This window comes from Orbicella faveolata, unplaced genomic scaffold (genome assembly GCF_042242905.1).
Source record: "Orbicella faveolata isolate gen_17 unplaced genomic scaffold, um_ofav_v1 contig_35, whole genome shotgun sequence".
Lineage (NCBI taxonomy): Eukaryota > Metazoa > Cnidaria > Anthozoa > Scleractinia > Merulinidae > Orbicella > Orbicella faveolata.
Window position 1 is genome coordinate 8,737,785 of NW_028301564.1, and position 16,547 is coordinate 8,754,331.

At 37.5% G+C, this 16,547-nt stretch overlaps 2 protein-coding genes across 2 annotated transcripts in view; one reads left to right on the top strand and one right to left on the bottom strand.

The window, feature by feature from the left end:
- Positions 1 to 11,834, bottom strand: part of LOC110050070 (N(4)-(Beta-N-acetylglucosaminyl)-L-asparaginase-like) — a 35,734-nt gene extending 23,900 nt beyond the window's left edge. Inside the window, exons 1-2 of the mRNA XM_020755938.2 lie at positions 11,609 to 11,834; positions 4,428 to 4,536 (exon numbers count right to left, since the gene is read on the bottom strand). Of these exons, the coding sequence (XP_020611597.2) occupies positions 4,428 to 4,536; positions 11,609 to 11,834 (335 nt within the window). The remainder of the gene's footprint in view (positions 1 to 4,427; positions 4,537 to 11,608) is intronic.
- Positions 11,816 to 16,379, top strand: LOC149103116 (mitochondrial import inner membrane translocase subunit Tim10 B-like). Its single transcript, XM_089273581.1, has 3 exons — positions 11,816 to 11,976; positions 12,432 to 12,527; positions 16,200 to 16,379. Exons 1-3 carry the CDS (start codon positions 11,938 to 11,940, stop codon positions 16,323 to 16,325), a joined length of 261 nt encoding a protein of 86 aa, XP_089129707.1. The 5' UTR covers positions 11,816 to 11,937; the 3' UTR covers positions 16,326 to 16,379.
- Positions 16,380 to 16,547: the final 168 nt, after the last annotated feature.

Consider the following 16,547-nt stretch of genomic DNA (forward strand, 5'->3'; position numbering starts at 1 on the left):
GTAACTCCCACCCTTCCCTCCCTTTGGAGGTTTATTGTCGTTGTTCATTAATATAAATAATAAACTGGGGTTCACCTCTCGTGCCACGCTATCGGTTAAGTCTTGCAGCGACTTCCCCAAGCTTCGTTTTCGCTAATTTAGTGGCGCTATTTAACGCTCTTTTATGCCTCTTCTTGTCCGATCCAGCACGTGCCGGCGGAGTCGGCTCGTAGTGCTGGGGAGATAAGTAAGGCTTGAGAACTGTCTACACTCTAGCACGATGCTGACCGGAGGTCAGCTCGTAGTGCCGTTTAGAGTTACACTACTAGGACGCGCAAGCTTTTGGCCTCGCCGACTTGTCCGATCCAGTGCAGAATTAACCGCTGGGGAGATAAGTTTGGCATTTGGTCACGCAATGGAAGTTCGTCTGTCACGCCGATTGCAGAGCGGTGTTCCCCCCTTTACGCCATAGAACGCGTGTTTATTGCTTGTGTTTGTCGGGATAATTAAAGCATTACTCCCTAGGAACTGCAACATTAAGTTTCATTTTATAGTTTCCATTTTTTAGCATGCGCATGTTTTAACGAGTTTTTATAATTATTACTCCTTAAATAATGTTGCGTGGGTAAATAAACAATTGTTATTGATTGTTATTGTTGGTTGGGGAAAGCGTTCATCCTACGCCACGCAATAGTGATGAAGATGCTGTGAAGAGGACTAGGAAAGGGTCACCAAAAGGTTTGCTTATATCTATGGCATTCTGTTGTGGACAAAAACATATCAAAGATGAAAACGTGTTGAAAAACACAATACATAAGTCGAAACTGACAAAAAAATCAAAGGTAATAAAAAATATAGTACGAGATTTGCAAAATATATGTTGACTTATGAATGGATATAACAAACAGGTGTTGTGCCAAAAAAAAAAAATGAGTCAAGAGAAAAAATGCAAGTTGACTAAACAACAAAAAAGTGAGTTGAGAATGAAAGGCTGACCAGTTGTCTTGCCAGTGTCAAGATTTGAAATCTCATGTTTTTTTAGGCATGACATCTCTTTAGTATTATATCGTTAGTCAACATACACTTTGCAAATCTTGTACTATATCTTTTATTACCTTCAATGTATTTTGCAATTTTCGACATACATTATTATGTTTTTTAACATGTTTTTATCATCAATGTGTTTTTGACCACAACGGAACACCATATATATCTGTAAACATTATCTTGTAACGTTAGTAAACAGACTTTAAATAACCTTTCTGCTGAGGGCATGAAGCCAAAATAAAAGATCCTTGTGAAATATTACTGTCAGAATCATTATTTTTAGTTAAAGAAGCTTTGGTTATTGCTAATTGTAATTTTTCCTTATTTGTGTGTTTGTGTGGCTTACTAGCCACACTAAAAGTCGGCACCTGAGAAGTTTGCAGTTTGCGAGAACATATGTCACATATTTGTTGGGTAATTTGCAAATTTGCTAGCCATGGTTTCTTACAATGTGTGTTACAATAGTTAACACTAGCATCCCAATCTTGTGGAATCGAGTTCAATTCCAGGATCCATTGGATTTTGTTTTGTTTTTGTTTGTTTGTTGTTGTTTGTCACTGGTCTTTTTCTTTTCTTGTTTAACCCTTTTTCGGTGAAGAAAATCCATGTACTTATTTCAGGTTTGGAACCGATAAGAACACGGTTTAAGATCATTGACCTTGCTGTGTCTCAAATAATTAGTCCCAAATTGCATCTGATGGCATACATGTTGTGTGTTTGTAATTCATAAAAAAGTCTTTGATTTCTCTGAAGATCTTTCACAGCTACCCTGTGAGCAGAGTCGCTTCAATCTTATTCGCGGCCTACTGCGATTTGTTGTCCACACACCCACGTAGGCGATCTAGTGGCACTCAGTTGCATAAAGCAGACTAGCTTCATCTTCAGGCCACAAGAAAAACATGTTGGGCAACCTTTATTGGTTTCAATTAGGTGATGAGAAGTCTACACGGTAGAGTGGCTCAATCGAGAATGAGTAAATCCATTGGAGCAATGCAGTTCATGTAGTGCAGTTGACTGCTTGTATGTCACGAAATATGCACAAATTGAAATACAAAAGAACTGAAAATAAGGAACAATTCACTTGGTTTTCCTCCTTTTTTCTTCTTCTTCTTTAAAAAAGAAACTGCTTGTGAAACAAGTATCGCCAGAAGTCAATAAAGTAACTCGTATAATTAGAATAACCTGTAAGCCACATATTTTTTTTTTATAAAAAGAGTTATCCATTTCACGCAAAGGTTAGCTCATGTCAATCATCATTCACTGGAAAATCTACAGGTTTGCTCATAGGGCACTTTGATTTTTGTGTATTTATCTCATTACACCGGAAAAATGCCCCAAAGTATATTTTCCTTTGTATCTCAAAACAAACATTTCTTTGAGACAAGTGCACTTTTTGAGTTTGTTTCCGGGCAGGCAAAAAAAAAAGTGTTGGGGAATTTATAGGTTTTACTTCTTTCAAAGGTTATATGACTATTTTAGTGAAGAGAATTTTTTTAGAGAAAGGCGTCAAGAAGACAAAGTGATGTTGATCGTGTCCTCTCGCTCAAATCCGACCGGAAACAAACTTGATTAGTGAACCTCTGTACTTTGGGAAATAGCGTGCTATATTTGGAAAACCTTAAAAAAAAATTTGTTTTAATGAACATACCTTGGTAATCTACTTTTCTTAAGCTTTCAGAAAATATATACTTAAACTGGGGTTTGTGTCAAGAGTCCGACTGTTAAGCAGCGCCAATGAATGATGATCATTTGAGGTATACTGATACCTTAACAAATAGTCTGCACAAAGTTATTTGGATAGCACAAAGTATTTTCATTGATATATAAATTTCCTGTATTTGATGTTTTTTAAAGTTTTTTCTATTGACTTAATTGAGTCCTTTGTATAAATTACTTCAGAGTTTTTTGCTTGGTAATGACAGACTGTTCTTGCTTTCTTGAGCTGTGAACAGTTGACATTTTTCTGCACATTTTTTCAGTGACTATAGAAACAAAGCTCTTCATATAATGTTCAAGATAAGTGTTCTCACAGTGTAGAAACACTCCTTCTATAGACACTAAAAAAATTACACAAAAAATGTGTTCACGGTTCAAGTGTCCTGTTACTATAGCATGTTTTAAATTCACCCATATAAACTCATTTCAATCTTTCTTACTTGAAAATGACCTCAGAGGGGTTGAAACTTTGTTCTTTTTTAATGATGGCTTTTATTGTCAAAGATATACATGGAACTCTGGAGTGGCCAATATATATAATTATGTACATGTGTTTTTGTGTGTTTAACAAAATGTCAGCTAGGTCAAGATGGCTCATTATCAGCTAAGATCTTTTGCATGACCAGGAATCAAGATGCAGTTGAGGTCCATGCATGAACACAGAAAAAAAGATCGCAGCCAACATCCAGCATTGGTACTGAACTGCTTTGGTACCCAATTACAGTCCAAGATTTGGTTCATCCTTCCTACTCGAGAAGCTAACCACATCATAAGAGAGGCTAATCCTACGTTTTGCAAAGAAACTCAACTTCTGAAAATGTGGGCAAGTAATATATGTTGCTAGGCAAGGTATGGTTGCTAATAAAGCTAAGCCACACATATGCATGAGTTGTAACGTGCATTTGAACATATATCCAAATGGAGTTTGGGCACTACAATTTCTTTATTATTAATATAGTAAACACAGTGGCTTTTTTATGGTAACTGATACTGACTTCTGTGGAATTGTGTTACAAGCCCATCCCCACTGGCATCTTTAAGCTGATGTGTGTTGACATGGAATCAACATTACACTGTTCGTTAAACGAAAAAAAAAACTTTTTGCAGTTGCATGCTGACTTGAAAACAAATAAACACCTAAAGATGTTGCCAGGAAAGCCAGTTTTTTTTGCATACTTTGTATCTTCGAAAACAAAGCAAAATCTAGCAACAAGAATACAGGACCATGTTTTTCTATTAAATTGAAAACATGCAAAAATTTAGGCACTTTTGAGAAAAAAAAAATTCACACATTAACAGAAGATACTTTGTCAAGTTAGCAGTCACGAGTATGTGGTAATGTTGCTTATATATAAGCTTAAGTGAAGAATGTCAAGAGCTGACCTTCAACTTTTAATATGGGACATTTGCACTGTTCTCACAGCCGGCCACCATGGGGATTTCTTATGGACCAGCTGCCCCATGGTGCCAGGGCATTTGACACCTTATGAAAAGAAATGTCCAATGCCTGTCCAATGCCCCGGGGGATGAGCAGGCTTGGAATTGTCTTCATTAATTAATTCTCAGACTTCGTAAAATATTGGAAAACCTGAGAACTAAATTGACATCTCCTTATTTGCAGAACATGAGGACTATTAAATGCAAGATATTGGCAATGATCCTCATTACATCAGCACAGTACTAACCTTCCACCATATCCTACAGTGCCGTCACATTGCTCTGTTTCACACACTGAACAACCAGATTCTATAGCATCCAATGCACTTCCTTTCCCACTTGATATAACATGCCAAGCTTTAAAAGTCAAATAATCATCAATGAGCCATGCACCCTTATGGGTGAGAAAAGTGTATAAAGCGCTGAGTACTAAGGTTCGAAAGACTCTATGGATTCTAAAATGATCAAAAGCTCCAGATGACTTATGGCCAGGAAACCTCTACATATTGATCAATGGTTTCTTAGGGATACAGCTGTGAGTTACAGCTGTGACGTTGTCAATTTCACTTTGAATACTGACCAGTACTCTTCCAGTGAAAGCTAGAGACAAATTCCTAAAGACTGCTGTGACAAATTCTTTATATAAATGTAAGACAATTTTGCAGCTCTAGAAGAGCTTCAAGTGAAATTGTCCTGGTCAAGAGCTCAGTGCACATCATTAGGTTTCCTTGTAAATCCTTTGTGGGGCTATTACTGTTATTAGTATATATACACACTCAGTGATCTTGGTGTTTTCAGCAAACTGATTGATTCAGTAAATGTATCTCCAGCTAATTAACAATTAGACCTGTAGCCCTTGCGGGCTACGGGTCAATAGCCCATGAGGCAAAGGCGAATGAGCTATTGAACCATGGCCCTTGAGGACTACGGGTCTAATTGTTAATTAGCTGGAGATACATGTACTGAATCAATCAGTTTGTCGGACAGAAAAGACAATAATAAAGTTAGCAAATGCAAGTTGAAGAAATATTTATTTGGGAAAAGCATCACGCTCGATTACGTCAATTTCACTACTCAAGGACTGTTACTAATAGACCTCTAGTAGCGTAGCCAATAAAAATGCAGGATTTGCATTAGTCCACTAGTTGGGTGATGCTAATGACCATTATTCACTCCCTATGGGGTGAATAATGCATGATCCAAACAAAAACAAAATGGCCAATGTAAACTTGCATTTTGCCAGTGTTTCTGAATCGGAAATTCTGAGAAATATTACAAGATACCATACCAGAAAATACAAAGAAGGCTATGGCATCTCGCTTGAAAGTTTTCAAAGGATGGGAAAGACTTACTGTACTGATGTTCAAATTTTGAGCAGTTTCAAGACATGTCCTTGGGAATCACAGATTTCTTCAATCTAAGCAAACCCGACCGCCATGGCAGAAATGAATACCACAGGGTTCATCCCCAGAAGCATCAAGTGCCATGTACCTTTTCCAAAATATGACAGCCATTTTGAATTCTATTGTTTCCAATAGCTATTACGGGATGCTCAAGGGGCAAATTAGTATACCCCCTAAGCATCCCATAATAGCTATTTCAACCAAAAGAATTTAAAAATTATGGCCACCATATGGCCACCATATCGACTCAATATTCAAATCTATTAAAAAAACGCTGAGTATGTGGAAGTGGAGGGGTCTTACCCTGATTGGTAAGATTCAAATAGTTAAGACCTTCATTATTCCAAAATTTTTGAGTAAAGCGACTGCAATTTCAATATCAAACGATCTTGTCAAGGAGATAAACAGACTGATTTTCGGTTTCATTTGGAAAGGTAACGATAAAATTAAACGGACCGCGCTTATCAATGATATTGAAAATGGAGGACTAAAAATGCTTGATATTGAATCCATGATATCGGCTCAAAGAGTGATGATCTTAAAAAAGTATCTAGGAGAGAGCAACAGCACTTGGAAAACTATTTTAGATGATTTCTTTTTTGGAAATATAGGTGGAAAACTCATCCTGTTCTGTGATTTTGAAACTAGTAAACTACCGGTTCATCTTCCAATATTCTACAAAGAGTGTCTAGAGGCATTTCGTAATTTAAAGAAATTCAAGGTAGCCACCTATGAGGATGTTGTAGACCAAATTATTTGGAATAATAGGAATATTGTGATACACGGAAAATCTCTTTTTGAAAAACATTTGTTTACTAAAGGAATTGTTAAAATTGGTGACTTGTTATCCGATACGGGTAAATTTCTTGAAAGCCCTAAAGTGTTGGAAGCGAATCTATCTCCAATCCAGTACTTCAAATTAATAGGAATTGTAGATGCCATACCAAAAGAATGGAGATTAATTATCAAAGAATCACATATTCAACATCAGCAACTATATCCTCAACAGCATTTGGATACAGTGTATATTTATATCGACGAAACCAAATCGGATCTGTTAAAAGCCTCTTCAAAACTTTTGTATAAAGGATTTAAAACAAAGAAACAAACTCCTCCAACCGCCAAAAGGAAGTTGAAGGACAAATATCCAGAGGTTATAGAAGACTGGAAAAAAATTTATTCTTTACCATTCACTGTCACACTTGAAACAAAAATTAGAGAGTTCCAATATAAATTATTAAACGATATAATTTTCACAAATGAGAGGTTATTCCGTTTTAAAATGATTGAATCACCAATGTGCACCTTTTGTTTGAAAGAGGTCGAGTCCCTCGAACATTTGCTCTTTTATTGTGATACAACAAAAGACTTCTGGCGGGCTTTTTCTTCTTGGCTTTCAAACCAGAATGTATCTTTGGACACTTTGACATTTGAAAATATATTGTTTGGAGTGTTCAACAACAACGAAGACTTTATTATCCTGAATCACTTGATACTGCTAGGAAAGTTTTTTATTTATAAATGTAAATTAAATAAAATTAAACCAACATTAACAATATTTTTAGCAAAGACAAAAACCGTTTATTACATTGAAAAAAAAAATAGCTACCAAAAATAACCAACTTTATAAACATTACAAAAAGTGGGAAAAACTAATGCCATCTCTTAATAATAGTTGAGCTTAATTTGTAATTTCTCCTTCTCAGCATGTCACTAACTTACTTTCTTTTTTTTTTTTCTCTGTATTTGGGTAGCTGCACTATTGTAAACAACGCATTGTATATTCTTTAGGTATAATTAGGCTACGATTAGTAATTATAATTTGTTGTATGTAATCTATTGTAGTTATGACGTATTGTAAGTATTGTAACTAGTGTTATGTCTTGTGTTGTATTGTATGTATTATAACCCAAAATGTTGAAAAAAAAATAAAAATTACAAAAAAAAAAAAAAAAATATCGCCAAAAAGGTCCATTCCATGAAGCATCTCCATAAGTATTCAGGAGAACATCTTTGTGCAAGAAAACATCCAGTTTTTACCACTGTCCTGAGTACATAGTATAATTTCAGTTTGATCCTTCCCCAACTGCTCTTTCAATTTTTCATTTCAAGTTATTGCGGGTGAAATTCAAAACTTGGATATTGTTTTGCAAGCAGACTTTCAATTTAGATTGCCAATTTGAACGATGTTTAAAGACAATTTTGCTGGATTGTGACAAGGATTTACCAAAGGTTAACTAGATTTGCCATGTTTGAAGATTCTGTAAATAGTTTTACGCATGCTTTGTGTCACTTGCATGTTTTCCTCGCATAGTCAGGTAAATCAACTTCTAATGAAACCCTTTCATCTGATTTTAAAATCACTTTGTGTGTATATACCAAAACAATTATTCTCTTCAATCTCGGTGAATAGAAGCAGTGCGAGTATTTACCTTGATGCTTCGTGGCTCGGTAAATATGACGGCTTGGTAAATATTCTGCCACTCTCCACCTCGATTTCAAGGAATAATTGTTCATTAACTATCTTGGAGCTCTGAGATGTCACAAGAATGAAATTCATAAGTATAAACCACCCCAACCTTGTACCCAGGCTCTCTCTCCTCCGCCTCCCTTTTCGTTGGGAGAAAGACCCTGGTTGCGGCTGGTCACGTGCCAACCCAGAATCTGGGTGGTTAAAAAATGTTTGGCAGGAGAGGTGGCAGAGTGTTTTGATTGTTGTTGTGATAAACTTTGTGGGTTTCAAATGCTCAAGCAGTTGCTAAAAAACTACCCGCTTTATCAAGTTCAAAGTCAAATTTGCAGATGAAGAAAACTACATTATTTCTGCTGCCTCCAAAATATAGCAGTCTGCAGACTTTTGTTCACAAAGAAATTCGGCAGCTGAATGGAGCACAAACATACATACATACATACATACATACATACATTCATTCACTCATTCATTCATTCAGTCAGTCAGTCAGTCAGTCAGTCATTCAGTCATTCATTTACAGTTAGCATGTACTGAATCAAAGTGAAACCTGGCAATGGATTGGTCTCTTGAAACTTTGAATTCGGAGGTAATATTTCTTTTCTTGTTTGTGTAGTATTTTGGATGTTAAAAAGTATTTCTGTCACACGGCTGGTTAGCCAAATATTCTGACTTGCATTTGATTTACAGCAATGCAAAATGATTTACAGTCTTGTTGACATTAGCCCCGGACTTACAATTCATCTGCATCAGGTTTGAGCGTATGTAAGTTTGTATTTAGACAGATGTTTAAACACAGTTCAAGAATTATATTTTGCAAAATGGTAAATAAAACATTGTTTATTATCACGAAGAATGTCATCATCAGTCCTTTAAACGCCCAGTGGCGTATAGGGCATCAACAAGTCGCCTCCATTCCTGTCGGTCCTTTGCAAGCCATGAAGCTCGCCCCCAGGTAAGATTTAGAGCCTGAAGTTCTGCTTCTGCAGTTCTTCTCCAGGTGGATTTTGGACGGCCTCTTTTTCTTTTACCCTCTGGTGTCCATCTGAGAGCAACTTTAGAGATGCTGGTAGATTCTCTGCAGAGCACATGACCAACCCAACTCCATCGTCTCCGTGTAAGAACAATACTCATGTCCTCCTGTTCTGTCAATTTAAAGAGCTCATTGTTGGAGATCTTTTTTGGCCAAAAGATGTGCACGATTTTTTGGAGACAAGATGTATGAAAGCTTTGCAGCTTTCTCAAGTCATGCACAGTCATTCTCCAACATTCAGATCTGTGGAGTAGTACAGAAAGTACACAAGCTTCATAGATCTTAATCTTCGTTCTTCTGCTGTAGTTTCTGCTTCTCCACATGGGTCGCAATTTTGCAAAGGCTCCTCTAGCTTTACCAATCCTCTGTCGGATGTCGATGTCAGCCCCCCCATCACTGCAAACTGTACTACCCAGATAGGTGAATTGTGGGGTCGTTTCAAGGTCTAGCTGCCCCACTCTGATGGGCAATGGTGCTGAGATGTTGACAGGCAATACTTTTGTCTTCTGAGGGCTGATCTTAAGCCCTACCTGCCGAGAGAATCTGTTAAGCTGGTCAGTTTTCTCCTGCATGTCACTAAAAGAATGGGATAGCAAAGCAATGTCATCAGCATAATCCAAATCCTCCAGAACAGTTGACAGTGTCCAGCATATTCCTCTCCTTCTGTCTTCAGTAGCTTGAGACAGCACCCAATTGAGGACAATGTTAAACAGTAGCGCTGACATAACACATCCTTGGCGGACACCCGATTTGACATGGAAGCTCAGGTCAGAGCCTCCAACCGAGCAACAAAACTCAGTGTAGAATTGCTTTATCACTCGGACAATGTGTGCAGGTATTCCATATGCCCTGAGATTACTCCATAGACTCTCTCTGTGCACGCTATCAAAAGCCTTCTGGAAATCGATAAAATTGATGTACAATCCTCTCTGCCATTCATGACACTGTTCAATGATGTTTCTCAAGGAGAAAATGTGTTCTGCACAGCCTCGGCCTTTTCTAAAACTGGCTTGTTCCTGTCGCAGCACTTCATTGACTGCCAAAGAAAGACGTTTCACAATAACCTTAAAGAAGATTTTACTAGGTAGGGATAAAAGAGTGATACCCCACCAATTATTACAGTCAGACAGTGTGCCTTTCTTAGGAATTGGTATGATGACCCCTTTGTTCCAGTCACCTGGTATACCCTCACCATTCCACACCTAAGCAAAGAGTGGGTGTAATATCTCTGCTGCAAGCTCTGGATGACATTTAAAGAGTTCAGCATTAAGCTGGTCCTGCCCAGGTTCTTTACTGTTCTTAAGATCTCTAATGGCTTCCACAATCTCTTCTTTAGTTGGTGGTTCAATGTTAATGTCAAGTTCTTCCTCAGCATCCTGAGCAGCAGCTGGCTCCTCCGGAGCCTCCTTGTTAGGTACTTCCTGAAAGTGTTCCACCCATCACTCTTCCTGTTCCTTCTCAGTAGTTAGTAATGCCTCTTGCTTGCTACAGATAGGTGCCTTCCCTCTCCGTTGACCTCCACAGATTTGCTTGGTGATTCTGTAAACTGTACCTTGCTCCTGTTTCTGGGCAGCAGCCTCTGCTCTAGCTGACCACTTAACTTTGGTATTGAGTTTACTGTTCTGAGCTTGTAATTGCTCTTTCAGGCGAGTAGACCTGGCCCCCATAATTTCGCCCTTTGCTCTATGTTGCACGAACAATGTGCTGCGAGATCAATACATGCAACAACACTGTGAAACAGTTTTACTCCTTCTTAGTATTGATACTTCAGTACACTGGATATATAAATATATTTCATTTGTCCTGTCTGAAGCTTAAGAATTATAGGACTGGAGAATTATATATAGTACATAGTATATAGTATATTGTGTAGTTCCAGAAAATATCCATACCTCGATCTCCCACAGAAGGGATTTTTTCCAAAACCCCCCCTACTCCTCTGGAAAATCCAATTAAACTTGATACAATTCTTTAATTTTTTTGGTCTTAGAGAACCCCCACCCCCCCTCCCCAGGAAATTCCAATCCCTTCTGTGGGGGAAGTATGGATATTTTCTGGTACTGCACATTTGCCGTGTGTGGTTTGATATAGCAATGACCAGCGGTCACCTTTCTTTCGCCTCAGTTGATCAACAAAAAATATTCGTTGTCTCTACCCCAGTGGAAAAGTTTGTGTCACAGGTGACCAGCTACTGCAACCAGGGTGTTTTTCCCAGTGACAAAGGGGGCAGAGAAGAGAGAGCCTGGGAACGAGGTTGAAACCACTCTCATAAATTACAGTGACGTCACAAGGTTGTTTTTAGCCGCGCCAAAATGGCCGCCATTCGGGCTCAACATCATGCCGACTTAGGGCAGCTAAAAGAGTAATTTTCACGTGCTATTCGCGAAAAAATTGAAAGAATTTGAAGGCAAGTTTCAAACTTCATCATTTAGCAAAAATCTTCAATACGAAAATTTCGTTTCAGTTGCACTTTTAATTAAGGCTGTTGCGACGGAATCACCTCGAATGTGATTTTAGGCTTACCTTCAGCGGTCGCATTTGTAAAAGGAGGTCCCCACGTGTTGATAACTACTGGAAGAAATTTAGAGTTTGCAGCTTCCCCGCGCTGCAAAAACTGTCCATGTGTAAGGAAAAATAACGTGAAAATTACCACGGAAAAGAAACAGGATTTCCTTCCTCCTCCCATCCTAGCTTCACTCGCACCAGTCTTCCCAGATTGCGCGCGCGCGTTCGCGCGCGTTGGTAGCATCAGGCGGTCGTAGCTTACATGAAGATTAGGTTGAAAGTCTCACTCTTATAAATCGACTTAATCCCTAAAAAGTTATATGTAAGCAAATTTGAAATTGTGTTTTATGGACAGGTTTATAGCGGAGGACCTAGCAGCTCGAAATGTGAGTTTTTTTCCTTGTGCCTCGCATTATTAAGTGTAGAGCGTGTAGGGTATTTTTTTCACACTCTGAAATTACGATTTCCTAACAACATTTCAGTCGAACAAGTTAGTTGTAGTGCTTGGCTCTTAGTTCTTCAGATCCTGAGGGCGTGTATTGTTATTGAAAGCTAATGACTTCCTTGAATTCAAAAATGTAAGTTTGCACGGATAGAGTTAGATATGTATAAGCATAGTTTTTGTTCTTCTTGTTTGGCACTCTGCGCACAGTTTTAGGTCTCGATTTATTCATGAATAAATGGAGACCTAAAACTGTGCGCAGGCGAGATGGACATAATCATAACCAAGTAGAGTGTAAACTTAAATGCGTAGTGGCCTGCCTGGTATATCACTGCTTGTATCGACTTAGATTCTGTAATGATCAACTGAACAACAAGGTGGGGTTTCCTTTTCTTTCAGTACAAAGAATTCCTCCAGTTATACAACAAGCTTACTCAGAAGTGTTTCATTGCCTGTGTAACCAATCTGAACTATCGCAAAGTAACTACAGAGGAGGTGAGAGTGCATCATCTTCCTTTTAAGCACCTGTCAAAGTAAACCTGTCCTTCTCCATCCCCAGGAGACCCCAGGATATAGGTGGAGAATTGTTCCGTGAAGTGCACAAAAACTAAAAAATGTCCCACCAATTGTGAAGAAATATTTTCTGGAAATAGAAGAAATTACCCATCTCCCTGAGGCATCTAAAGATGTTGCTGGATGTTGCTACTGAATTTGTCCTTGAAAAGTTCAATTGTGCTGTTCCAGAAAATATCCCAAACCCCCATACAGAGGGTTTTTTGGTTTGAAACCCCCTCCCATACCCCTGAAAATTTCACTCATTTCTTACTCTGTAAAACATTTTGGATTTTGAGACCCCCCCCCCCCCCCCTTAATTGTGCAATAACTCTCCTTGGGAGAGTTGAAGTTGAAGAATCAACACAGTTGAAGAATCTTTAACTGAAAGCAAGCCCATTGGAAGGCCAACAACTGCAGTCCTTACTGTGGGAACAGTTAAATTTCATTGTTTTTCCATTTAATTTGATTATATTTGCTGACTTTTCAACCAACATGTTGAACAAATACTTCCTTCAATATCCAGCTTAGGTCCAAATTATCTCAAAATATCAACAGAAAATGGTGATCTAAATACCATTAGGCCAAATATAGTTCCCACAAACATCTTATTTACCAAGCAATAAGTAGACCATACCCAACACAGATATATTTACCATAAGCATCCATGCAATTACAAATCTAACTTGCACCTTAAAATACTCTAATATGCAAAATAGTGTACTTAAGTTAGAAATGAACTTTTGTTTACAGACAAGACTGATACTTGTCCTTTATTTGTAACAACAGAACAATCAAACAGCATTCACAGGAAACGATTGCCTTTAACATTATATTACATCTATTAACTACAGCTACTTCAAAATACCCTGAACATGAGTCAAATAATGCCTTCAATGTTAGCAGATCAAGTCACTGCATTAATTGAAAAAAGCTGAACACACTGTAATAAACTTGCAACTGTTTGAATCGGTCAACCAAGATGTAATGTGTGTAATGTCCTGCTAGTCATAATTTAGTAAAATGTTATAAAAAATTAGAGTTACTGAGCTTATTGTTGAGTTATAAGCAGTTAAAGCTAACATTAAGGGTGTTTTTAGCAGGTCATACTGTTGCTACATTTGTGGCAATCTGTTGTGCCACAAAGATGATAACAATGTGTTCTCCTTTGATTGGGTAGTTCTTTGATACCATGAATGTAGCATCAAACTGATAAAGGGTGGTTAAAATGACCATCAAAATCTAAATCTTAGAAACTGCTCGAGACTGTTAAAATTTTGCATAGTGAAAATGATGTCCATCAGTCTGGTAAGCATCAGGAGGCTAGCGCACCCAAAATTACCAGTTAGTAGTCTAATTGGTAAGTAATTGGTTTGGTTTTGGTTTTACAACACTCAATTGAAAACTGCTCTAAAATTCACTAACGACTTAACAGTGATTTCAAATTGACTTGTTTTGCTTTTGTGTCAGAAATTTGAAGCCGTTCACCATGAACAGAAATCATTCTGAACCTGTCAGACACAGTGGAGATATAATAAATATCTTACTAACCTGGTCTTCTCGGCCCATACTGTAAGTTACTGATCCTCATTGTTTCCTCTTTGATTTATGGCCTAGGCACTTCACGCCTGAGCCATAAATTGAAGGGGAGAAAACTCGGTCCATAACTTACAGTACCGACCAAGAAGACCAGGTTAGTAAGAAGTCTTTTTCTCTAAAACCCTTGATCCTTTGGTCGCCAAAAATGGCTACACCCAAGTTAACAACACAAACTTCGCATTTTTGATAGCTAAGCTGACATATGTGCTGTTGCCATGGCAACATGAATAAATATAAACAGGTCTTTAAAATCAGTTTTGTTTGTTTGCAGAAAATCTAGTCGTTAGATTTTCTTTTTCATTTGCTGGCAACAGGATTGTAATAATGCTCACAAGTGAGCACTATTTTAATAATAGTTTAACAGAGGGATCTTTCACTTGTAGAAGTTTAACTGGAATATCTAGAATCACCTCTGTCAATTTTCAATTTTTTTCCCATATTCCAGTTACTTGTTTTGTAAAGTATTTTCGTGCCAAATTTCGTAAAATTCTAATGGGTGGTTCTCGAGAAATAGGCGTATTTCCAAGAAAGCTATTCTGCCTTCAATCGCAATTTTTTACCTTACTACACATGCACTGCATTTAACTGGGTTCCTTCAGTAAAAGGGAAAAATCTGAGAATTGCTGGGTTCTTTGCAAAATCTGAGAACTGTGTATTTAGCACATTAGTGCTAAATACATCGACACTTAAATAAAGTGATTATTATTATTATTATTATTATTATTATTATTATTATTATTATTATTATTATTATTGCATCGTCACCATTTCTAATATACATTTTTGATAAAAGAGTAAAGTCATAAATACACTGTGTTCAATTATGAAAAAAAATGGACAGATAGCGAGGGCATTGACCAAATAAAACGATCCCTGTATTGACGCCATGGTTGCTTTGTGTAATCCTTGTGCGCACGCTAAATGGCATTAACAAGAGGGGGCGCAGAAATTGTGTTTGGCCACCTGAAGTGTCAGGCTAAAATAGCAGTTGTAACAAAACCGCTAAATGGGGACACAAAAATATTTACAATATAAAAATATAAATTATAAGAAAACAATGCATAAGATGTACAAGATAAAAATACATAAAGGACATCAAGAAGCACATAATGTGCGCCGAGTGCCCCTTCTTGGATTCTTTCCAATTTTCTTCTGTCACTAGCACAATAAAAAATGCAAGACAAGGTGACAGTGAGTTCAATAGAGTAGATCAAGTTTAGCTTAGTGCTAGTGGGTATTAAGTTCCTCAGTCTCATTCAAACCCCTACACATTGGCTGCCATTCCTGCAAATGGTGTTAAAATGGCCCTTGAATGCGAGATCTTTGTCTATTGATACCCCAAGTAATTTCAGGCAATCAGTGGATTAAACTTCTTCAGTGATAACTCTCTTAGGTTTACTTTATTTTGGGGCTAGAGAGCCCTTATATTGATTGCTTTCCTGCAGACAAAAATCATATTTCAGGTTCTTGGATTACGATGATCTTACATATTACCCCAATTTCCCCTAGAAACTGCATACAAGGAGAGGACCACATTTTTGTAGTGCACACTAAATATGAAAATTATCAGTGAAAATTTGCCAGTAGTTGTGAGAAGATGGGTCTTCCATTTTTTATTTAAAAATATTAATTTGAGATGTTTACTGCTTGACATATTGTTTTCTTGTGTAGTGTAATGTCAAAGTATGCTCACTTCCTGTGGCCACCATTAAAATATTTGCTTGCAAATAGAATTTTTGTTTTCCCCACTTTTACTAGGCCGGAAAAATATTTTGCTCTTTGTAAAATCGGTTAAGATCAGAAAAGAATTATTTTATCAAAGTGGCTATGGGCCTTTGTTCATAGCCATTTAATTCCAACCTTTGTGGATTACTGTATTGGACCCCAGCAAAGAAGCTGCAGGATATGCAGCACTGATTTATGATAAGGTGGGATGAAGCCAACAGACATTTGGTTTTCCTGTTATGTTGTGATATCATTTATTTTTTCTTCTCTCCTCATTCTAATTTTGAACAGGAATCATGTATTGACACTTGTAGTACAAAGTGGATGAATCTTAATCAGCGACAGATGGCAGTCTTCATGGAGGTTGGGCCATTAGCAGACAAAAAGATGGGCCACCCTACAGGCCAAGGAATGTGACTTAATATTGATATTTTGTGAATGAAATCACAATAAACTTCAGCCTGTACATAACTGCTATTCCATTTTTTTCTTCTTCTAGGGTAGGTTAGTAAACATGGTAGGGGGACTTGGTCATTTGGATCACAAATCACAAGCCTCTTTTTTCTTCAAATCATGAATCATGTTACAAAACCATCATTGAAATCACCATTGAAAACGTTAATTGTAACCATTAAGTTG

Bases quoted from the DNA above. Each gene is read 5' to 3' on its own strand.
- LOC149103116 (XM_089273581.1), top strand. From the start codon at position 11,938: ATGGACAGGTTTATAGCGGAGGACCTAGCAGCTCGAAAT. The intron at 11,977-12,431 runs GTGAGTTTTTTT...CTTTTCTTTCAG, and splicing joins AGGACCTAGCAGCTCGAAAT to TACAAAGAATTCCTCCAGTT. The intron at 12,528-16,199 runs GTGAGAGTGCAT...AATTTTGAACAG, and splicing joins GCAAAGTAACTACAGAGGAG to GAATCATGTATTGACACTTG.